The sequence below is a fragment of the Anabas testudineus genome, chromosome 4 (assembly GCF_900324465.2).
Source record: "Anabas testudineus chromosome 4, fAnaTes1.2, whole genome shotgun sequence".
Taxonomy (NCBI): Eukaryota; Metazoa; Chordata; class Actinopteri; order Anabantiformes; family Anabantidae; genus Anabas; species Anabas testudineus.
In genome coordinates, this window is record NC_046613.1 from 7686201 (window position 1) to 7708862 (window position 22662).

The window sequence follows — 22662 nt, forward strand, 5'->3', positions numbered from 1 at the left end:
GATAACTCCAAAACACAACTTACCCTGTGGGTCAACATCTTTGGCCAGTTTAAGCGCATCAGAGTTGGCCAGGTCAGTATTGGCTGGTGTCACAGCCAAGACAAGACAGTTTTCATTACAAATGTACTGCATGATCATGTCTCGTATCTGGTACTCTATATCAGCTGGCTGGTCACCAATGGGAACCTTAGTGATTCCAGGCAGGTCTATAAGAGTCAGGTTCAACACTGCAAACATACACATACATGCATAAACACAACCACATACGTCATGGATGCTCTCGAGAAATAGACTGTTTTTAAATGTATGTGTAATGTGGAACACACACAGCTGCACACTGTTACCATGTGGTGAATAGATCCGAAGGCTGATAGGGAGAGGAGAGATGCCCTTATTAGATCCTGTAACTCTGCATGTCTCTGCCTCAATCTCCTTGCAGATCTCTTCAAAGTCTGTGAACTTCTTTTCCTTACAATGAAGAAATTCACCATACTCTGAAAAAATACAAGACATTTTCAACCCAGTGACAAATTAATGCTGTGAATATCGGTTAATCTTCACAACATTGACATAACACAACATGAGGTTACCGCAGGATTAATATATTCTACTTTATTTAATCAAGTACATATATATTCTAATTGTATTCTTCCAGTTCCCATACTTCTAAATTCAGTTCTAAACCCTGCTGTCTTAGATATATCTGGAGTTACTCTCTCGCCAGTAGGACTTAATCAATGTGAAATATCATACTGCCATCTGGTGGCAGCTTTGTTTTTCAGAATTACATTGACATTTACTTTCTGAACATAAAACATGACAGTGTTTTATATACCTGTATTAGCACTAAGCAGCTGGAGGATTAAAGGTCTGCGAGTGACAATTCCTGAGCCACGTGGAAGGAAGTCTCTGTTGATTAAGAAAGAGTGAACTGAAGATTCACACATGCGCGCACACACACACACACACTATGTTGCGCTATATTAAAACAATATAATTTTCTAGTAGAAACTGGCAAAATAAAGCACTATAGGAACTAAAAGTCAGTTGTAGATTAGTTTTTGATTAGGCCCCGGAGTATGCAAAATATCAGCAACTTTATCAGCAAGGCTAAGAAACCTTTTGCCATATGATTAGTACTACCAGATATATACAGTATGAGACTAACGGTAAATGTAGGGGTAACTATAAAGACTGTACAATATAACAATAAACATCCTCTTTCCTGCTAAAATCAGATTCCGGACGTTTATTTTAATGCTTCCTGTCCCAGATGAAACAGCTGGCAGAGTACTCCATTCCACAAAAGGAGTGTCATAACACAATCATGGCTGAGACAAAGAACTTATGTACATGAAAAATTATCGATACACACTCAGGCTTACAACAGGCAACAGACTTACTGGCAGTGTTACAAATTAAGGCCTGAACAGTCTATGGTGCACAATAACTAGCGTATCTATCCTCCGGTTTATAGAGCTTCACTGTCTCAACAACGGCTGGGAGAAAGATAGGAAACTACTGAATAACCCTCCAACTTTCCTTTGAAAGGTTGGTAGTGTCTTACTTGCACTGACATTTTTTACCCAAACAATACTGTCATTCATAAGCGGACTGTATTATTTTTGGGAGCTCAGAATCTTTTAAAGGATAATGCACCTCAACAAAGCTCTGTTTATGCTCAGTTGTGGTTGGCCTGACTAGTTTGGGGTTCACATTTCTTTTAAAGAGCTATGTTAATCTATTGCCCTTTATAAACACCTACAGAGCCTGTCAGTGTGATAAGCTGTTACTGGGTACTATCATTGAGACACTCCCACCCCTGGTATCCACCACTTCAGACTAGTAAATATAGCCATATCATTGGTGTTGGATGGCAACCAAGATATATGAAATGATTGCAGTAAATACATTAGTAGTTGCTGTAAATCCTGGATTTAATACAGTTGCACAGAGATACAGTATTTGAGTATTATGCATGTTCCAATTCATCAGAGTTGACATTGATTAACAGGAAATTTACAATATTACATATTCAGCTACTAATGTATCCTAATGTCCCACAGACATCAGTAAAAATGTGAAAATGTGTGTTTGCTACAACCTTTTTTGGTTGAAGTGGTGACATTTACTGTAAACAGGAGGCTTTTGTTCCTTGCCTTCATGGTTAGACTACTGGTGCAGGCTCAGGGACCCAAAGTGTCACGGGGCCCTCTGGACTAGAGCCTCTGTATAAAGTATTAATATTTAATGCTGGAAATTCAGATTTCAGAATTACAAACAGACACAAAACACACATGAAGAGATGCAAAACAACCCCAAAGAAACACAAAATAAGAACCAACCAAGAACAACCAACATACTGATACAAAGACACTCAAAGAAGCAAAAATAGACAATAATTACCATGAGGAGAAAAAGGCTAAAAGAGACAGCCACAAAGAGACTCTTTCAATATGTACGATTTGTTGTTATGTAGGAGGGGTGGGGGGGCTTCTGTACCCAGGGGCCTTTGTCTCCTTATGTCTGCACCTTCTCTTACCATATGTTCTTGCTTACATAAAATGTTAATTTGTAAAGAAATTTGCAACTAAAGAGGCAAAATGAATATGGTGGAATAAAAAGTACAATATTTCAATCTGAACTGTAAAAAGCTGTCAAAATACTCAAATAATTGAGTCCCACATTACATTACTGTGCATTAAACAAGTGACATAGATCAGGTTGCCAACAGTGTGTAGAATACCCATCTGCCTCCTCGCCACTTGTTATAACTATTTATACAGACTCTGTCAAGTTGTAAAAGATGCTATGAGCATGCAACATTTGTATTTGGAAATAATGTAATTGTAATGTATAAGTAATAATGTCGTTACAAATGTTAGTAACTCATTAATAGAAATGTGTGGATTACTTGCAAATGTGTAATATGTGGTTAATGGGTTTTGATCATTACTTAGAAAGTTGGACCAACATTCTTCATGACATCTAAACACGATCCTCTTGGAGTTAATATAACCTAAGCTAAGTTGAGAAAGTCTCCTGCTCTCCCTGATCAGTCCACCCCGACTTCACTGTGCGACTTACCTGCCCACAAAGCTCTCCAGCACGGAGCTCTTCCCTGCGCTCTGGCCGCCCACCACAGCGATCTGCGGCAGCTGGAGGCTGCAGCTCTGTCCCACGCTGCTCAGAGCATCTTGCAGGCTGTTGACCAGCGGGATCAGATCCTCCATCCCGCGGTTGCCCATCGCAACGGGACAGGCGGTTTAGCTGCCTGTTCAGCTCCTTTAAATCCTGTTTAACTCCGGTTCTTGACTACACCCGTATATGGAGTAGCTACCATAGCTTCTGGTTAATCAGAAATGTGCTATTCTCATTACTGAAACGTACAAAGGTAAAATAAATAAAGGTTTTCTTGGAGGTCGGTGCCAACTCTTACAGGTCCGCAGCCTCAGCTACGCTAACGTTACCGTTAGTGTGTGTGGAAGAGTCCAGCTGTGTATTTACAGACCTCCCGTCTCCGAAGACTGCTCGCTGTGGGCATTTTAGCCGTTTTAAAACTTGAAACGTCCGTAATGTGTAGTGTCCCGTAAACTCTGGATACAGTTTAGCAGCTAGAAGCTGCTGCCCGCGCCGACTTTGGTCCCTGTTTGGGAGGAAAACATTCAACTTTGACAGCTAACGGAATCAAGTTTGGTGCGCATGCGCTGAAAATCTTCACCTCCCCTCTTGCAGGAGACGGACAGACTTCGTAGCCACTTCTGGAAGTAGCCCGACTATCATGCCCCTGGCAAACAGTCTCTCTCCCTCCTCTAGTTCACAGCTATTTAAAATCCCACTCATCCAATGTGGGTAGGGCTCCACTGCAGCCCTATAAACAGTGGAACCGGAACCAGAGTGTAGGGTTCATCCACTGGAAAAAACGCAGCTGCATTCTTAAGCAATGAGAAATGAGGGAGCAGCATGTAGCTCACAGGATACTACATGCAAGTGAAAGGGAAACTAAAGGCTGCATTCAAAACTACCAACTACCAACTCATGATCCAACAACTTCAACATGTTCATTTCTGCATAGGAACTACATTAAGATGTAAGGATAAAATGTTCTTTACTTGTGATTGTATGTGATATACATCATAACACTCATTACATTGCACTGACTGGCAAAGTAAATGTGGTTATTGCTTCATTTCATTAATGTCCAACAAACTTTACTCTACTTTCAGATCTTTTAACAACTCCACAATGTCTATATGTGGGCTGCAGTTGGTCCCAGTCCTTTTAGAGCTCAGTGCACTCTGCAAACTCTTGGCCGCTTCACTCAGGGATGGAAGGATGTCAGCGACATTAGATTGTTCCCTTTCTCTTCGAGCGCAAAGAAGGACTTCATTGACCTCCCCTTCAATCTTTCGAGAGAGAATGGTGGGAAACACACCACTGACGCGCTCCAGCACTTCTTTCCTTAAGACTGAGTCACGACACACTAGGTTCAGTATAAATATACCTAGTTGAATGGCAGGGAGACATGGAAAGAGAAGAAAATAGTGAACATAACATATATTTCTAACAAAAAATTATAAATTACATATGGAATCAAACCAATAAAAACAGTTTATTAACAGTAAGTGCCTTAAAGTTTTCTAATTCATTTATAAGCAGGCATTTTTTATATTTATGTTTTAGTGAAACTTTCTTATAAGGGATATACAACACATAATATTTCTGTAGAGAATGAATGGCACATTCTAGCAGACTGACAACTACAAAAATTATGAATCATTCTTTACCTCTTGGAGTTAGCAGACTGCAGACTTTCTGCAGGATGGAGGTTTCTACAAAGGCAGCAGGAGGACAGCTCATACCCACAGTGCTATCTTTGTTGTCTACATCAAACATGATGACATCAATCAAACGATCACCTACAGAGAAAACAAAAAGGTTTCTATGTGGCATCATAAATATCTCTGCTAATACACTGCCCATGCAGAGAAACCACCTGGATTTAAACTAAGCAAATAAGTAACAGCCTCCCACATAATTTGTGCATGAATTGTTTTTTTTGGTTTTTTTCAGCTGACAAGTTATTTAACCTTAACTGATGCAGTGCGTAGCTTCTCATTTGAATCAAACAAAGAAGAAATCTAAGGAGACTTATGAAACTACTAAAACTGGGTTAAGAACTGTCCAATGGAAGGTCATGTGGTCTGATGAGTCCAGATTTACCCTGTTCCAGAGTGATGGACACATCAGGGTAAGAAGAGAGGCTGGTGAAGTGATGCACTCATCATGCCTAGTGCCTACTATACTAGCCTGTGGGGGCAGTGCTATGATCTGGGGTTGCTGCAGTTGGTCAGGTCTAGGTTCAGCAATGTTATGTGTCCAAAGAATGAGGTCAGTTAACTACCTGAATATACTGAAGGTTATTCCATCAATGCATATTTTCTTCCACCTGATGACACAGATATATTCCAAGATGACAATGTCTGGATTCATCAGGCTCAAATTGTGAAAGAGTGGTTCAGGGAGCATGACACATAATTTTCACAAATGGATTGACCACCACAAAGTCCATCCCTTAACTCCATTCAGAATCTTTGGGATGTGCTGGAGAAGAGTGTGTGCAGCGGTCTGACTCTCCCATCATCAATACAAGATCTTGGTGAAAAATGAATGCAACTCTGGACTAGAATTAATGTTGAGACATTGCAGAAGCTTATTGAAACAATGCCACGGCAAATGCATGCTATAATCAAACCTAAGGGCGGTCCTACAAAATATTGGAGTTGTGACCTTTTTTGGGACAGGCAGTGTATATAACTGCCTTTTCTTCCACTCCTCCTTCACTGACCTTTTTTCTCAAGGGTACAGATGTGTTCAAGGCCATCTCCAAGTGTGACGGTCAAACGATCATCTGGTCTGAACCCAAACCATTCCTTTGCCACATCCAGCACAACAGGGTCTAGTTCCACAACCTCAACAGTAACATGAGGCACAAAGTCCCGCAGAAACTGAGGCAGGCCTCCACCACCGAGTCCTATCAGGAGCACTGACACTGGAGTGTCTAAAAAAAGAAGAAAGAGGTACGCACAAATAATCAGGTGAAACTCAATGAAAGGTGAAATTTTATATGACGTGCTTAATATGAACTCCTAGTTTGAAGTTCTTCATTCTGTCATCTGCCTCTACCCACTACAAAACTGGCACACACACCTTTATTCTGTGGCATGCCAACACCAAGCATGGTAAGACCAGCCACCATGACCTCATGGTGAGCACAACAGAGGAATCCACTATCCACTGACAGAGAAGATGTCGTAAGAGGAGTTGCTGACTTGGTCTTCTTTTTGTTCTTCTTCTTGTGACTTGACACTACAGAAAAACAAATTTTACCCATTTACAGCCATATTGTAACATCTACTGCAAATTAAATAATTATAATGCTCTCCTTTTATTGTTTATGTCATTGATTTCCCTTTTGTGTTTAATTTTTTATTTTGGTCCTTGTTGATTTTTGCTATATTTGGTCAGTTATTATCTTTATGCATTAGTACAACTGACAGCTGTACTTGCTCTGGTTTGTATATAAATTTAAAAAGCATTTAACATCATTGAAATGTATATGTAGTCAATGTACATCATTAGTAACAATTATCTAGTTATTTAAATAGTAATCATAAAGAAAATAGAATCAACTCAAAGAAAAGAAGGCATAACAAGTTAAATTAAATGAAGAACGCACTGGTATTTGACGGGACAAGGCGGCTCTCTGATTGGACCAGGGCTGCATTGGACAGAAATACAAGTCTGCGATACATTTCACCATCTTCTCCTTTGACATTCTCTATGCAGTATTCTCCACTGAGCTCACTCACACCCCTGCTGATCTCCTCTCGCCAACCCAGGTCACCTCCAACTGATAAAAATGGCACCTGAAAAGGGAGAGTTCAAAGTAAGGCACCGCTGCACCTATAGTGTGAGATAAAAATGTAAACAGTGTTTTTGTGTTTACCTGCTGATTGGCCGGCATACCCGGGGGAGCCAAGTCCATCACCATTGGTGAGAGTTCAGACTGGACAGCCTGCATGTCTGTGTACTCCTGGTTTCTGTGCATTGTCACAATAAGCAGGCGCCGAAAGTTAGCACTAGCCGCCAGCTGCCTTCGCCCTTCGCTAGAGCTGTAAAGCCAAGCTGTCTCACTGCCCTGAGGCACTGACAGAAGAAGCACAGGGTAGAAGGAATCAGACAACAAAAATCATCAAAGAAGAACACAGTAGAGGTAGTGTCACTTGTGTAGGAAGGCGGAAACATGATGACAGAACATAATAGCTCACCAATAAATACAGCAAACTGGTTTGATCTTGGCACCTTGGCACCAGGGGGACAGTCTTGCACTGTAAGAGTGTATCTGGGAAGTCCAGTCTTGGTGTGGCAGAGAACAAGTGACAGGTTCGAACTGGCATCTGTTCCTGTGCGGAGCTTCTTTCTCAAAACAGAGTAGGCCTGATGCTCCCTCACAGCTGACAGCAACTCTGAAACTTCTGTGAGATGCGTTGGGGTTCCATCCTCCCCAAGACACATTTCCAGAAAAGGCACGGGCATAGGGTGACGAAACTTGGTGCAGACCAGAACAAAGACAGGCAGAGCAAACGAGTCCTCTTCTTTCCCACTTTCGTCCTGCAGGCAGTGGAGCCTCACCGCCCACCCGAGCTGGACAAAGTGCTCCACTGCCAACTTGATCACACTCTCCTGAGCCAACGTTACACAGACGTACCGCCCCCCAACACTTAGCACACGACCCACCTGCAGATATAAGTAAACTGCTGTGAGGAGACTGCTAAGATGCATATGGATAATCAACTGTACAGACCCTGACTAACTGGTTTCTTACCTCAGTGAGCATATTCCTGGCCAAAGCTCCTTCCTCTTCAGATGCCATGGCATCCAGCGTGCCTTTGTCCAGAGCAGCCTGGTAGCTGGCATCCTCATATGGAGTCTGTGTAGCATCCACCTGCTGGAAGGTCAGGCCTGGCCGACGCCCAGCGTTTCGCTGGTTCATGTGGGTCACCACAGTCTCACTGATGTCAATATTAGTCAGATGTTTGTAGCCAACATCGTACAGCTGTTCACTCAGCTCAGAGTTACCACAACCGACTACCAACACCTGACAGACAGAAATATATCGAGTAATTGGCACTGGCGATAGTAAAATACGGCTATATGAAATTGACACATATTAATTACAAATTGATTCAACCTGACCTTTTGTGTATCGCTCTACACAACATCTTTACCTTATCTTGCACTCTGATGTATTTATGCAGCACGCCGCAGAGTTTGTTGTAGTCTCCATACCACTCAAACGCCTTCTCTCCACGCTTCTTAAAAAATCTCTCCCAGTACTCTGCAGAGCTGAACTCCTCGGCAGTACGAGGTAAAAGACTCATTGTCAGCTGTAGCTAATATCCAAAGCGTTTCGTTTTACTTTGACTGAGTCTGTTTACAGCCACTTGTCCACATGGCACTTTGCACCGATATCCCAACCCGGACAGCATTACTGGCAGCACCGCTACCTGATTGGTGTATTTACAGAAGGAGGAGCTACGTCCTGCTTTGTGATTCGCTGAAGCTCTCACAGCTGATTCTTATTGGTCGCTGCTGAGCCGGAAGTATTCGGTTCGTCATTAGTCCCCCGGGCTCCTCGTTCATCATGGCAGTACCTTCAGGAAGGACTGTGGTGTTTGTGACTGGAAACGCAAAGAAACTCGAAGAGGTAAGAGACAAACATTGACCGAGACACATGGAGTGTGTACGGTGGTGCTGTTCTGTGTAAATAGTTTCAGGGAGGATACTTATACCCCTATTTTCTTTTTGCTTTTCTAGACTACACTTGCTAAAAATAGGCAGTGAGCAACACATGTCATCTAATCAACAGCTCTCATCTAATCAACAGCTCTCATTCATTCAAAAAAACCAAATCAGTAAGTGTTATGCTTTTCTCTGTGTTCTATATCCATCAGGTGATTCAGATCCTGGGAGACAGGTTTCCCTACAAATTAGTGTCTAAAAAGATTGACTGTAAGTATGAAAAGGACAGACCACGAGTGCAGTGTACTGTACAGTGGTCTTATTTCTTTAATTTTGTTTTTAATTATGTCGTTAAGTCTAGATTTTCAGGCAAACATTTTGTTGGTTTACAATTATGAAAAAAAAAAAGAAAAATGAAGGGACTGTACATTTTCACTTCTAGTGCCTGAGTATCAGGGGGAGCCAGATGAGATTTCCATTCAGAAGTGTAAAGAGGCTGCACGGCAGGTACAGTAACTATACTGCCATCCAACAAAATATTCTATATGTACACCTCTGTTGAATGATTGAAACCGATGTAGTGTGTGTGTTTCACCTACAGGTTGAAGGACCAGTCATAGTAGAGGACACTTGCCTGTGTTTCAAGGCTTTAGGAGGCTTGCCTGGTCCTTACATGTTAGTATACCCACTTTTACATCCATTGAGGAATGTGTTTTGCTTCATAATCTTTTTTTAGTGGTAATAAACTGCAACACATACATCCCCACTCTGTTTTCATAGAAAATGGTTCCTGGATAAACTCAAGCCAGAAGGTAGGAAATCAGTGAAAAACTTCTGAGATACTGTATTAGAGCTGGATAGAAAAAGTGAAGTGACCTGTCCAGCATCTCTAATCTGTCAAATGTTTTGTTGTAGGCTTGTATAAGCTCCTAACTGGGTTTGAGGATAAATCAGCATGGGCTCTCTGCACTTTTGCTTTCTGTGCTGGGAAAGATGAACCAGTACAGCTCTTCAGAGGAAAAACCGAGGTCAGAGTGGATCTTTTTCACTGTCTCTGTGTTTGTGTGTGTTTTTATATTCTGTTCACACTTTTCTCTTTGTATTTTAAGGGGCACATAGTGGAACCTCGGGGACCTCGAGATTTTGGATGGGATCCATGTTTCCAGCCAGACGGATATGATAAAACGTAAGACCATGCCTAAAGTTTCCTCTTCATACCACAAGGTGGAGCCAGACGTTAACACACTGTGTTGCAAGGGTTTCACCATGATTTAGCTTATTCCTCTTACTCCTTCCATGTGCTGTGCATCTGGGTTTTATCCTTTTTTCTATTATTTTACATTTACATTCCCTATTAACTACTGACTTTCCTCTGATATGCAGCTATGCTGAACTGCCAAAGGATGTGAAGAATTCAATCTCTCATCGTTATCGAGCACTGGCTGCCATGTCTGAGCACTTCTGTCAAACCAACAATACCTCACCACAGAGCAAGAAGAAGAAGGAGGAGGAGGAGGAGGATTAAACTGTCATTTTAGGCCAATGGTATTCTCTATAAAACCAGGGAGACAGATTTGTGCTTACTTGTGTCTGCTTATAGAAACTGCAGTGGAAAAAGTGCTGCGTGTTTAAACCTTTTTTAATAAACCTCTTGTGAATTTGTAAGTCATTTCCAGTGTTCTCCTTTATGCTGGCTGTAGATTTCCCCTGTGTGTGTAGCTGTACGTTTTAGGAACTGAGCATCATAATAAGGTAAAATGGAAAGATATAAAAATTGTTGCAAGTCTATTCAGCTTTCAGTGGTATCTCTAAGACAACCTTTTGTCTGCATCCAAGCTTGAAAATAGACATGTAGAAGAGCATTTATTATAAAAAAAAAACAAACAGATGAGCTCCAGGGTCCTGATGAGAGCAGCAGACTCTGTGCTCTGTGGCTGAGAATAGCTCCAGGAGTTGGCAAGGAAAGCTGAGGGTTACTGTCTAAAGAGAGAGGGTGTGGGAGGAGGGGGCCTCTGAAGGAGGGAAGAGACCATTGATAACAGGGGAGTTCAGGAAATAAATGACCCTGGAGCTTAAAGTCTCTGAGCAGGAACTATGCATACACCTGTAACTGATGCCTCCCAGATGTGGGGAAGATGTCTCACATCCTCTGCCTAAGACCAGAAGAAACAACTTATCAGTTTTACAAGTCAAATATTTGAGTCTATTTAACACACATTTTGTAGAACTTAAGTGCATACTATTATATTAATAAATATATATATATATATATATATATATATATATATATATATATATATATATATATACACATATATATACATATATATATATATATATATATATATACACATATATATACATATATATATTCATATTCTTTGAAGATTTTCAAATTCTGCACAAAAAACAGCTTGGGGTCATGAAATGATTGTACCACTCAGTGCATACTTGGACCTCTAGCTTTGTTTAGGGACTTGTCAGGAAGCAGCAGGCTCCCGTGAAGAGAAACAGGAAAGCTGCATTTGTCTTCATCACTGAGACTTCGTAATGCCAGATTTCAGTTCACTAGAGGTCAGAAGCTTTGCTGAGGAGGCGTCCGTCCTCTTTCCTCTGTGACTAAGAGTAAACAGTTACTGTCAGCGTTGTAGCATTCGGTGGGGATGTCTTAAAGGGAGTTGGATTAAAGAAAAAAACATATGTTTGTGGCAATTGTGATACCTTTCTTGACAGATATATAATATAGTTAAGTGTAATTCATCCAGATAGTATTCACAGTGCTTTTTCCACATTTCCATCTATGTTATAGCCTTATTCCAATATATGAAGTCTCACAGTTAACAGTGCACGTCAGTACAGAAGTCTAAGGAAATGTCTGTAGACCTCCAATATATGATTGTGGGAAAGGGCACAGCATTGAAGGTTCCAGTGAGCAAAGCGACCTCCATCATCCATGAATAGAAGTAGTTTGGGACCACCAGGACTCTTCCTAGAGCCACCTTGCCAAACTGAGTGATCGAGGGAGAAGGGCCTTAATCAAGGAGGTGACCAAGAATGCGATGATCACTCTGAAAGAGCTCCAGTGTTTCTCTGTGGAGAGAGGACAACATGCTTTATAAGGAAAAATTGAACTCTTTGGCTTGAATGTCAAGCGTCATGTCTTGAGAAAACCAGGTACTGCTCAGCATCTGGCCAATACCATCCCTGTTTTTCAGCAGCAGGAACTGGGAGACTAGTCTGGATCAAGGGGAAGATAATTTTTTGTTTTTATTTTGAATGAATTTGCAAAGATTTCAAACAAATGTTTTTGTGGAATTTTGAGGAAAATAATCAATTTATTCTATTTAAGAATAAGGCTGGGCTGTAATACTGTCATACTTTAGTCATACTCTAGTTAGTGGAATATTTTAGAAGAGTGATCAAATTCAACTTTTATATTTTGTTTTGCAGTATCAATCTTGTTTTGTTTTTTTCATTTCCATTTATTTTTTATCTCTCTGCCATTACTCTACTACTACTTTTACATATGCATGTGCATATGACCAGTATCACAAGCCAAAGCATTTGTGAGACCACAGCACTATTACTTCCCCAGGGGGCTCTCTATAATAGTCCATTTTCTGGACCTGGAAAAAGCTTTAAGTCCACAGTGTTAGGAAAACTGTCTGACTTTTTCCAAACTCTTATCAGGTCTAAAAGACAGGATGTTTTCAGACTTGATTATGAACAGAACCTACAACAACAAGGTAGTTGAAAGGCTCCTTTGCTGTTGCAACACTTTAAATGCTGTGGTTAATGAAGGAATGTGATGGTATCTCTGAGTGGAAAGGATGCCTGATTTTATGAGATCTTAATCCCTTGTGCTTGCACCACAGGATGAGAAGAGTTTGATGTGGCTTTGGCGGAGACAGACTATGCTTCCTCTTATGGACTTACCTGAGTTCCCCTGCTGTGATGAGTCTTATTAAACGGTACTCTCAGCTTAAAACCTCAGATGTTTTCCTTCCTTGAAATATGTAACTGAGAAAAACAGATTCCATTACATGTTGTATGACCTATGACTTCCAAATGTTAAAGGTTTGGTTTTAACTTCAAAGCAGCTCGTAATGAGGGTCATTTTACATTCCATAAATTTAGTATTTCACCAAACTCATACATGAATGAAGTCTCTCTAAGACTTTTCAAGGTTCAGGCTAATGAATTATTAAACCATGAGGCCACTCCAGTGAATGACAGAAACAGTTGACCTAATGGTTGTCCCTGCTGGAGCTTGTCCTCTCAGTTTTCACTGTTTATGACCAAACTCAAGTCACTCTGAAGACCCTAAAGGCTCTGTGACCATTGCGTGTATTTTAACTGCTCCAGGGGGAAGTTATATGTGGGATGACACCTTTAACCTTCAGACTCCTGCTTTGAACTTTTCCATTACTTGCATGCTTTCATCATGATCATACTGAACAAACAAATCGGAGATATGAACACTGTAGGTCTGTAAGAACACATTTATGGATTACATATACTGGCAAGTTGTGTGTTGTGTTTACCTACTTGTGTAAGCATAAAGACGCTTAAGGATGTGGTTACTGTTTAAGTAAAATAAAGAAAAGAAAGAGAGAAGAGCGAAGAATCAAAGTCGAATGTGGATTGTCCTCACAGATTTTGTTCTTTTTTAATTGCCAGTACAAAGTCAACAACATCAGTCAAGAACAGAGCATGTAGTCTTATTTGTTAGGGCAGGGGAACAACTGCTGGTCTAGGGAATAACTTCCCAAAGCATGTTGCAGACCAGATTCTTATTGAGAAACAGCAAATTAATGTCCAGCATGTTTTAATTTCCCAGTTTAATAGAGAAAGACTAAGTGTGATCAAGTGGGGATAGTAGTTACTCTATCCAAACAGCCCAGGGTTATGCAGAGTCAGCGTCTGCAACAAGCGCTGGAAGTCCTGCACCGTCCAGGGCTCCCTGGATATCCCCACAGCAGCGGCACTGCTGCTGTCGGGGCTGATGCTCTGCGGGTCATTGAAGGTGATCAGGACATCTGTGGAGTACTGTGGCAGGCGGAGGAGACCCAGGTGAAGGGTCACTGTGTTCCTCGCCTCTTCATTGAACTTGGATACACACTGTGTCCCAGTCAGCATCCATGCTGAGCTGCACTGTGACAGTGACAGCTCAGATTTGGGCACAGCCACTACACTGGTAACTTCAAAAGCACCAGGCTCTAAAGCTTTATTGCTACCTGCGATGTCTTCAAAGTGGTATTTGACAGCATCCTGGTCTGCCACCTGAGCCTGGTACTCCACCAGCTCCACTATGAGGCTCTGGTCCGTGTGTGCATGGGCAAACACCTCCTGGTTGTCTGGGATCTCCCTCAGATCACTGATGTCTGTGGCGCTGTGGGGGATGACGGCTGACAGCGCTCCTCCGAACAGGGGACGAGCCTGATCAGCGCTGCCTCCTACACTCTGCATCTCTATCACCAGCTCTGAAGAAACAGCAACAAACACAGGGGCTGTTGGCGATTATCTGTATTTACATAAGCCCTTCCTGTGTAAGAAGTAAAGCAGAAAATGAGTAGAAACAGTGTTACAAACAAATAACTTACCCCGTTGATGCTCAGCGTGTGCCTTCTTCCGAAGTTGCTCCTCTTCTTCTTCTTCAGGTCAATTTTCCAGCGCGCTAGACACACGCCGGGCGCACTGCTGCCACCTACAGGCAAACAAACAAACTGCCCAAACTAGCGGTGGTAGAGAGCAGAGACTCCACTCAGGTGAAACGAGCTTCAGCAGAATAAAATGTTTAATCCCAAGCAAATCTGCTAAAGTTAAATGTACTTGAGTAACTTTTAAAAAAATATTTTTTTTATTTATTAGTCTAGTTGCTTAAAGTATCAGAAGCACAAGTACAGAAAATTGCGCCTGTGAGTGGTAATAAACTGAGTATAACTAAACTATACTGAGTATACTCTATAATAATGTTAGATATTTTCATATATTAGATTTTAACTGATCGGGTCTCACATGTAAAATCAGAATAAGCGGAAAAAACAACAAAATTGAAATAATCGAGGTAAGTACAAGGACTTCAATTCATGTACCAATTTATTTAGGCTATATTGCTAACGAGTTAGCATATTTTTATACAAGGAATTTGGATATTTGCTGCACGACAAATAAAAAGGACGATGAACATATACATATACATATACGACGCTGCCAAGCATCTGTAGCAGCGTGTCTCCTCCTCCAGCTGTCTCTGTGACCATTTCCTGGTCAGCTGATTCAGACACGGAGGACGGATCAGCATCCACCTAGCATCCATAATGATAATCCCGTCTCCTCGTCCGGACAGCGCTTAAAATAAATCAGATAACACCAGGAAGCCATTCAAAAGCTCGCTTTAATACTCGAGTTTCTGTGTGTTAGTGTTCGCCTGCATCGAGCATCGGATCTTGTCGGAAACAGAAGGTAGCTGGCAACGTTAGCACCATTAGCTTTAGCTTAGCTTAGCAGGGTAGATGAATATGTCAATGGACCAAGCGGCCTGTCAGAAACAGTAAAAGGAGCGAGTAGCTGGAGACGGTGGAGTCAACATCGGTTCCTTTATATCAGTTATTTGTGGTGTAGTGTTGGTTAAAGCTACGTCTGGTAGATAACATTGTCTTCCGTGTTTTATGTGCTTAAATGTAGATATACAGCCAACCAGTCAAAGGCTGTGATATAATCACAGCTGAGCTTCAAACAACAACGTTACTTCCTCTTCTAAATACATAATGTTCTGACTTTAAACATCACATTAATAGGAAATCCTCTATAAAAAATCATTCTCTTAAGGTCCAATTCATGAATTGATTGTGGTTATTAATAATCTACTGTCCTCTCTTTTGGTTTCCATGATTTCTGTTTATATCCAGTCCTGAAAATCACCACTTCGATGTGGAGATAATGCTGTATTTTTTTATTTACTGAGCTTATTTTTTCATTTCTATTGTAAATAGTTTTCCACATATTCCTTCTGCGACTCTTAACATGTTAGACTTGGCTTCTCCTCTTTCTCTTTCTGTGTCTCTTCATGCTGTTGCTGCTTCACGTACAGCCCTGTCCGCTGCTTCCCTTCTCCTCTGTTTATTGGAAACTTCTCCTCCTCTCCGGGCCGCTGAAAGGCCTTTTTCCAACTGCAGTGCCAGAAAAGGACGCTGCTGAGAAACCCACAGTGTCAGAGCGAACTGGAGTCAATGGTATAAGTTGTACTGTTGGATTGGGATTAGTTTGTGTGTGTGAATGAAAGATCAGAGCTCTGTGTTTCCCCCTGTTCATTACAGCGGGGCCTGAGGATCACATGTTGTTTAGTTCAGCGTCACAGAGGCACTTTATTGAGGCACCATTATGTTCTGAGTTGCTTGGAACATATTGTAACACCCAAACATAGACTCTGGGCGGGTGTAATTGGAGGCATGTTTTTTACATTCGACATCCCAGTTCAGTTATTTGTCCAAAGGCACAAACAGCAACGATGACCTTTCCTTTCATTAATACTCAAAAAAACCAAATTACCATACGTAACACACAAGAACAACAGGACCACTGTGGCTCAGTGCAGGTGTCTGATTGGCTGTGTTGAAGCACTCAACATTGCTGCACATCCCAACTGATGGCCTTCTCCTCTTCCTCTCCTACAGAGGGAACCAGATCGGGAGGAGCAGCCTGAAGACAACATGCCTCCCAAGTTTAAACGACATCTCAATGACGACGAGGTCACGGGATCCATTCGCAGTGAGAGGGTGAGAGATACACAGATGAAAGCAGTGTCACATCCTGTTAAAAACATCCCTAGTAACCAGTGTTTCATTACTGACTAATGACAGTGGAGCTGTAAAACAAAGAACAAAACAGGAGGTGTGAGTATTCAAAAAGATAAATGGAATAAACTCCAGAAACTCCTGTGGGCAGATGATCTGGACCTCATCAGTGTGATCATCCCTCCCACATGCCTTCACCTCTGATTTCCTCCCTCCGACTCTTCGTTCAGTACTCTGTTTCCACCGTGTGATCTTGTTTTTGCTCTCGTGTTGAACTAGGATCAAAGCTATGCTTACGGGCAGACTAGGATCATGAAATGCTGTTTTCCACCTCCATGCTTCTCTTCTCTGCCTCTTGTCCTCTGATAATAGCTAACAGTTCCCTTCACGTCGCTCATCCTAGGCAGTGGAAAGAATGATAGAGGTTGTACAGTCTGAGGCTGGTGCTGCCAGAACGTATAAAGTTGTTTATGGTCATGTGGCCACCATCCTCCCAGCGTTTGTCTTTTGATAACAGTGTATTTACTAGAAAATAAATGTTTAGGAATAGCCAGTGGTCTTGATTGGATGTTATGGAGACAGTTACCATGAATGAAAGGGTGGAGATTTCACCTATGTATGTTATATTAGAGTACACTGAATTTTAGAATAGTTTCTTTATAACTGTTACTAGATGAGGATCTGACCCAAATCTATACATAAATGCACATAATTCCCAAAGATTCAGTATATTTCTTGCCCCCTGCAGTCCAGCTGTCTGCCATCCAATGAGAAACAGATTAATTCCTGCTCCTCCTGGTCCACTGCTCCTGTGAGAATTCAATGCAGATGCTATTCTCTATGAATAGCATTTTAAGCAGGGTGCTTTTTGCCCTTATTAAAGCCATCGGAGCTTCACACATGGCTGTAATCGCTGCGGTGTTTTCAATGAAGAACAAGGAATGATCTGTTCTTTTGTTTGAATCTGTTCAGATCCTTTAGGGATTCTTAATAAAGCGATTGTCCTTGTAAGGGTTAGATGTTCAGGAGTTCTAGACCGTTATCAGTCTTTCAAAGACAGACGGAAAAAGCATTAGTACAGAAACAAAACGGCCTCTGGTGGAGTCAGCGCAGCCTCTTTTATACCTAGTCAAGAATGCCAGGAATCTACCCTGACTGACCAAAACTCATCAAAATGGACACGATTTTGGTGCTCGAAACAGTTCAATCCCTCACATCCATTAGTTTGACCCTTTCAACTTGTTGGTCTTTATCAGGTTGGTTTCATCTTCACCAGAGCTTGAAGTTGTTGTAATCAGGCGTCCAGAATTGTTGAAAGAACAATGGAAATGTGGACACACACAGAACTCGCTCCATAACAGCAGAAAAGCTTTCTGTCTGCAGGGAGAGCTAATCCTTGATTGACCTCTGACCTTGTTCTTATTTACAGAGGAACCTGCTGGAAGAGGACTCTGACGAAGAGGAGGACTTCTTCCTGTGAGTTTGTGACGAAACATCCCAATAACACAAAAATAGCAGCGTTACAGTTCATCATTCATAAAATAACAATATTGTGCAATAATATTAAAACTGTGAACTTATATATAAGTTCACAAACCTAAAAACACAAAATCAACAGGAAAATAAAGTTTTGGTAACTTTGGCTTCGTGAACGTCTGTTTTCTAGGAGAGGGCCCTCAGGACCCAGGTTTGGACCACAGAATGACAAACTAAAGCAGTAAGTACTAACACATGCCTCATTACAGCTAACAGCCAGAGGTCAGAGCTGTATTACCAGCACCGTGAGTTTTGGTGATGGGGTTATGTAACTGTGAGCCGCCGTGTTTACCAGAAGCTGTAAAAGAGAATGCGTCGCGTGCAGGTTGTTGTGCAACCTTCTCAGGACGTCTCGGTCCCTCCACAGTCTGTTTCCACATTAACCCTCAGGTCAGAGACAGACAGGGAACAGAGGAGATCATTGTTGAGGCCGTCTGGCACATAGAGTCGTTCTCCATTCTCCCTTCATACCTCACTGTTTGTCATTGTTGTGAGCACATGAAACTAGAAGCCACCAGGACGGATTCCAGGAGTGGTTTGTGCACAGGGCTCGGGGTCTGTACTGCCGTCATTCTGTGGCCAAGTCTTCAAAGTGTGTTTGTATGTGTTTGTGGCAGCTCATGCTCCGGCCGTGGTTGTGCACGTTTAACATTGCTGCTTTCAACATGTAATCAAGTTGAAGCTAAAAGACTGATCCCTTCCTGGAGCCCTTTGTTTGGAACAATCAGTTAAACGGTGCTGGAAAATGTGACCGTTTGTTAGACTATACAAATCTGGACTAGTCATATCATGCTCAGGTATGGGTAATGTGAGCAAAACAAAAATTTGAGCATAATTCTCCAGATACTCAACAGCTGCAAACAGGTCACAGTGAGGCTGAAGCCATTAGACAGGCTTTTTATTACTTGCCAACTGGACAAGAGTGGATATAGACGGGAGGATATAGTGGAAAAACAGGTGCTTTGTGCTGCGCTCGGTTACCAAAAGAAAAAAAAAAGAATCGCTGACAAATTCAACCTATTAATACTTTACCTCTGTTAATTCTGATTGTCTGTCTCACGCCAATCGTGTGTCCTCAGGGTGCAGTCGCAGGTTGATGAGGTGATCGACGTGATGCAGGAGAACATCTCCAAGGTGATAGAGAGGGGCGAACGTCTTGACGACCTGCAGGACAAGTCAGGTGGGTCACAGTGGAACAGCGAGTGCTTGTTTCTGTCCTCATGTGCAAATTAAAATGAAGTTTAACAAGTAACACAACAGAAGCAGCATTGAAAACGTATTTGTAACGCCCGTAGCATTCAGTGTGATTATTAGTGAAGGACAGAGATTGTTCCTACTTAAATCAATAAATATGACTCTTGGGAACTTGCCAGGATCACTGGCATCAGTCTCAAAGCGTCTTCCGTCATGGAAACTCCAGATTCAAGCAAGACCAGGCGAATGATCTGCATGAAATACTGTATTTGGAGGCTTCTGTCCAATGTGTTCTGGCTTTGTAGCTTTTCTGCATATACCGTTTCTTTGTCAGGCTGTAAATTAATCATAACCCGACATGTTTATCTAACTGCAGCTACAGTACAAACGCCACATTGTCCTGAAGTTGTGAAAAATGCTGTTATGATTTCCCAGACTGCCAGAGTGTGATGTCTTCCAGTGTTTTGTTTAGCCTGACCAACAGACCAAGACCCAGTGATGTTCCATTTACCAACATACAAAAATCCAATATTAGCATTTGGAGTTTTACACGTCACATTAACACCACTCATTTTTCCAGGTGTAGTCCAACACTTAAACGATCTTGTACAGACTTTGTGAATGTAGGCCACGTCGAAACACTTTAAAGGTGTAAATGATACACCCAGGTTTAGTGTTTTACCAGGTGTGCGTGTCTGGAGCTTTTTAAAAGCGCACTTTCCTTTTCCAGTCTGTGAATACGAAGCAGGTGTGTCGGACATCGCTCCCTCACACAGCTTTACACACATGCAACAAGGCACCCACCCGTCTGCTTCATCTCCTGCACAGAGGAAGCGACGAGGCTGAGGCGCTCGTGTTTGTTGCGTCCTGACATCCGCACAGAGTTATATAACAGCTTGTCTCTGTCATGTCGAGCAGCTAACCGAGACAATGACACACATCTGGAACACGTTTGCGTGGCATGTTAGGACGAGAGTCTTTGGGCTTTTGCGGGTCTTGTTGTATTTACGTGTCTCTGCAGCCCCTGTTATTCTTAATAGTTGTCTTTATGTGAGCAATATACGCCCCTGTGTCTGACACTTGCAGTGTGTGGGCAACCTCCTGTTAAATTCCAGCCTCTCAGAAGCCCCGTCTGGGCGCACCTCTTTGGAGTAGTGTCAGGTCGTTAACCGGCACGTGGACATGGAAACTGCAGACACATGATGGAGGGACAAGAGCTTGGACAAGTAGAGCTCTGCAGGCTCAGGAGCTGAAACCTGTTAACATGCATAAGCATCCAGTTAACAACAGTATCCAAGAAACAGAAAGACACAGAGTGGGGTGCTGAGCAGTTTGGAGAGTGATGACACAACAGGGACACAAGAGAGGAAGCTGGAAGAAACGTGTTTCTGCTCTATTGTGTGTACATATGACAATTTGTTGTTCAACATTTCATGCCAACAGTTAACTTTTTGAAAACAGGGGGCGTTCATGGGAATGATCTCAGCAGCAGAGCTAAGACTTACATAACTCGAACGCATCAGCGTGCACATGCACAGCGCAGAGCCAGGCCGTTGGGTCGGCCTTATCACTCATCAAAGCGAAAGCGTTTGCCGGGTCATTGTTTACTTTAAGATGAACAGATGTTTTTTTTTTTTAAATTTAACATGCTCTTTAAATGATTTTTTTCCCCTCACGTGTCCTCGTCCGCCTGCTGCCGCCGTCACGTGATGCTCCAGAGAGCCTATCGGACAACGCGTCCGCCTTCAGTAGCCGAGCCAAACAGCTGCACAGGAGGATGTGGTGGAGAGACATGAAGGTGGGGTGTGTTTGGTGTCGTCTCCAGAGCCAGAGGTGGGATTAGGATTATGACTGGATGTGTTTACTATGTGTGTCTCTTATTCCACAGATGAAGATGATTATCGCCTTGGTCGTGGTCGCTCTCCTGCTCATTATCATAAGTGAGTACCGGACTAAACACATGAGCACTGGTGATATTCGCACAATGATGCCGAACTTCTCCTTTAACGTTCTCTCTGCGTTCTCTCTTTCAGTTCCGGTGATCCTGCGATATCGCTAATGTCTGACAAGGACATAGGCTGTATCCTCTCTGTCTGTCCTCTGCACACAGTCCTCCACTCCAGCTAGGGGGCGCCAGCCAGTTTCCCACACCCTCCTCAGTGTCAGCCTGTGTATCCTCAAGGATCTGACCTCAACTTGCCCTTAGTACAAATCTTACTGTTGGCATTTCTACTCAAATGCTCTGTGAGGTCGGTACTAAGGCTCAGTTTGATCCCTGGCTTAAAACTAAGCTACAGAAAAGGAGCAGGGGAGACCGAACTGGGGAGATGTTTTCATGCAGCTTAGCAGAAAGCGCTGACTCTCAGCCCTCTAGTCAGTGTGAAGGAGTACTCCATCCCATGGTGCATATCACACGTAGAGCTCCGGCTTTGCCATCCATAATAGGAAAACTCCAGATACTGTAAAGGCAGTGAATCCATCCCAGCTGCCTCAACCCTTCACACAAAGACGCTGCACCACGTGAACCTCAGATGTCCACACACGATTCCTAGTGTGCTTCGTCCCACTGACACAAGGAGAGGTCAACATCTGAGGCTCACCTGCACAGTCAAGAGTGGCTTCTTTTACATTTAATAAGACCATCTCGCAGAAGCTGATTCCACTTCCTCTAAAGTGCAAATGATTGTGGTCTGAATGCCATCGGCTCAGACTTGATTCTGCTACATACAATCACTGCTTTCCATTTCCACATGCCCCCTGATAGCTTGTTATACTGTGCAGCAGGACCCCGTCATACCAAAACGTCCAGGTTATGAATGTCTCCTCACAGCTCTCCTCTCTGAACCTCTCACCTTCCTCCTCGGTTGTGCTGAGCTCTGGGCCGGTTTGGTCACGGCTGTCCTACTTTCCTGCTAGTGACATTAAACCGTTTGTCACCCTGCAGACGGTTCTGTATGGTTTTAAAACCGCTTTTGTCTTTCTTTTTTTTTCACTAAGTTTTTACTTTTGCTGCTCAGTGTGATGCTCTGTATGGAAACTGGCATTTTCATCAACACAAAAGGGAAACTTTATCCCGCTGTGCTGTTACTTTGCATTTAAGGAGGGGTTATTTAAGTAGTGCCAGATTAAAGTCGAGCTGTGAAACAAAACTAGATGTTATTATGTCTGAATTAATTAACTGTATAATACATGGTCATTTTATTCTTTTTAATGTAATTTATTTTAGCTGTAAATATTGACTCTGTAATGATGTACAATACTCTGGCATTGCATTGGAAGACTGTGATATACTGATCCTTTTGGCTCTGTAATAAAGTGATTTTAAAGTGTG

The 22662-nt window shown here is 42.3% G+C and overlaps 5 protein-coding genes across 10 annotated transcripts in view; 2 read left to right on the forward strand and 3 right to left on the reverse strand.

Annotated features, from left to right (window-relative positions):
* Nucleotides 1-3805, reverse strand: part of dnm3a (dynamin 3a) — a 26857-nt gene extending 23052 nt beyond the window's left edge. For all 5 annotated transcript variants that reach the window (XM_026345361.1, XM_026345360.1, XM_026345358.1 and 2 more), the window contains exons 1-4: nt 3088-3805; nt 836-909; nt 345-494; nt 24-227 (exon numbers count right to left, since the gene is read on the reverse strand). In XM_026345361.1, the coding sequence (XP_026201146.1) occupies nt 24-227; nt 345-494; nt 836-909; nt 3088-3248 (589 nt within the window). In that variant the 5' untranslated portion in view covers nt 3249-3805. The remainder of the gene's footprint in view (nt 1-23; nt 228-344; nt 495-835; nt 910-3087) is intronic.
* Nucleotides 3806-4102: 297 nt separating this feature from the next.
* mettl13 (methyltransferase like 13) lies at nt 4103-8532 on the reverse strand. The gene is made up of 9 exons (XM_026345364.1): nt 8292-8532; nt 7889-8161; nt 7332-7800; nt 7010-7209; nt 6740-6929; nt 6211-6369; nt 5849-6061; nt 4788-4919; nt 4103-4504 (listed from the first exon to the last, which is right to left on the reverse strand). The coding sequence occupies exons 1-9, from the start codon at nt 8442-8444 to the stop codon at nt 4212-4214; spliced, it is 2082 nt and encodes a 693-aa protein (XP_026201149.1). The 5' UTR covers nt 8445-8532; the 3' UTR covers nt 4103-4211.
* Nucleotides 8533-8686: 154 nt separating this feature from the next.
* On the forward strand, nt 8687-10486 carry itpa (inosine triphosphatase (nucleoside triphosphate pyrophosphatase)). The gene is made up of 8 exons (XM_026345950.1): nt 8687-8770; nt 9018-9075; nt 9248-9312; nt 9407-9480; nt 9586-9617; nt 9721-9833; nt 9915-9991; nt 10189-10486. Exons 1-8 carry the CDS (start codon nt 8708-8710, stop codon nt 10328-10330), a joined length of 624 nt encoding a protein of 207 aa, XP_026201735.1. The 5' UTR covers nt 8687-8707; the 3' UTR covers nt 10331-10486.
* A 2847-nt stretch (nt 10487-13333) lies between these two features.
* Nucleotides 13334-14457, reverse strand: rangrf (RAN guanine nucleotide release factor). Its single transcript, XM_026345952.1, has 2 exons — nt 14409-14457; nt 13334-14288 (listed from the first exon to the last, which is right to left on the reverse strand). The coding sequence occupies exon 2, from the start codon at nt 14272-14274 to the stop codon at nt 13693-13695; it is 582 nt and encodes a 193-aa protein (XP_026201737.1). The 5' UTR covers nt 14275-14288; nt 14409-14457; the 3' UTR covers nt 13334-13692.
* A 627-nt stretch (nt 14458-15084) lies between these two features.
* Nucleotides 15085-22662, forward strand: vamp4 (vesicle-associated membrane protein 4). 2 transcript variants are annotated; one of them, XM_026346226.1, is made up of 9 exons: nt 15085-15270; nt 15899-16040; nt 16482-16583; nt 18031-18077; nt 18268-18318; nt 19217-19317; nt 21050-21129; nt 21220-21271; nt 21365-22662. In XM_026346226.1, the coding sequence occupies exons 2-9, from the start codon at nt 16038-16040 to the stop codon at nt 21388-21390; spliced, it is 462 nt and encodes a 153-aa protein (XP_026202011.1). In that variant the 5' UTR covers nt 15085-15270; nt 15899-16037; the 3' UTR covers nt 21391-22662. The 2 variants fall into 2 exon arrangements, with proteins under 2 accessions (XP_026202011.1, XP_026202012.1); XM_026346227.1 differs by lacking the exon at nt 15899-16040.

Bases quoted from the DNA above. Each gene is read 5' to 3' on its own strand.
- vamp4 (XM_026346226.1), top strand. The intron at 18,078-18,267 runs GTGAGTTTGTGA...TCTGTTTTCTAG, and splicing joins GAAGAGGAGGACTTCTTCCT to GAGAGGGCCCTCAGGACCCA. The intron at 18,319-19,216 runs GTAAGTACTAAC...GTGTGTCCTCAG, and splicing joins CAGAATGACAAACTAAAGCA to GGTGCAGTCGCAGGTTGATG.
- itpa (XM_026345950.1), top strand. From the start codon at position 8,708: ATGGCAGTACCTTCAGGAAGGACTGTGGTGTTTGTGACTGGAAACGCA. The intron at 9,076-9,247 runs GTAAGTATGAAA...TTTCACTTCTAG, and splicing joins AGTGTCTAAAAAGATTGACT to TGCCTGAGTATCAGGGGGAG. The intron at 9,313-9,406 runs GTACAGTAACTA...TTTCACCTACAG, and splicing joins GTAAAGAGGCTGCACGGCAG to GTTGAAGGACCAGTCATAGT.
- mettl13 (XM_026345364.1), bottom strand. From the start codon at position 8,444: ATGAGTCTTTTACCTCGTACTGCCGAGGAGTTCAGCTCTGCAGAGTAC. The intron at 8,162-8,291 runs GTAAAGATGTTG...TCTGTCTGTCAG, and splicing joins ACATCAGAGTGCAAGATAAG to GTGTTGGTAGTCGGTTGTGG. The intron at 4,920-5,848 runs GTCAGTGAAGGA...TTTTCTCTGTAG, and splicing joins CTGTACCCTTGAGAAAAAAG to GTGATCGTTTGATTGATGTC.
- rangrf (XM_026345952.1), bottom strand. From the start codon at position 14,274: ATGCAGAGTGTAGGAGGCAGCGCTGATCAGGCTCGTCCCCTGTTCGGA.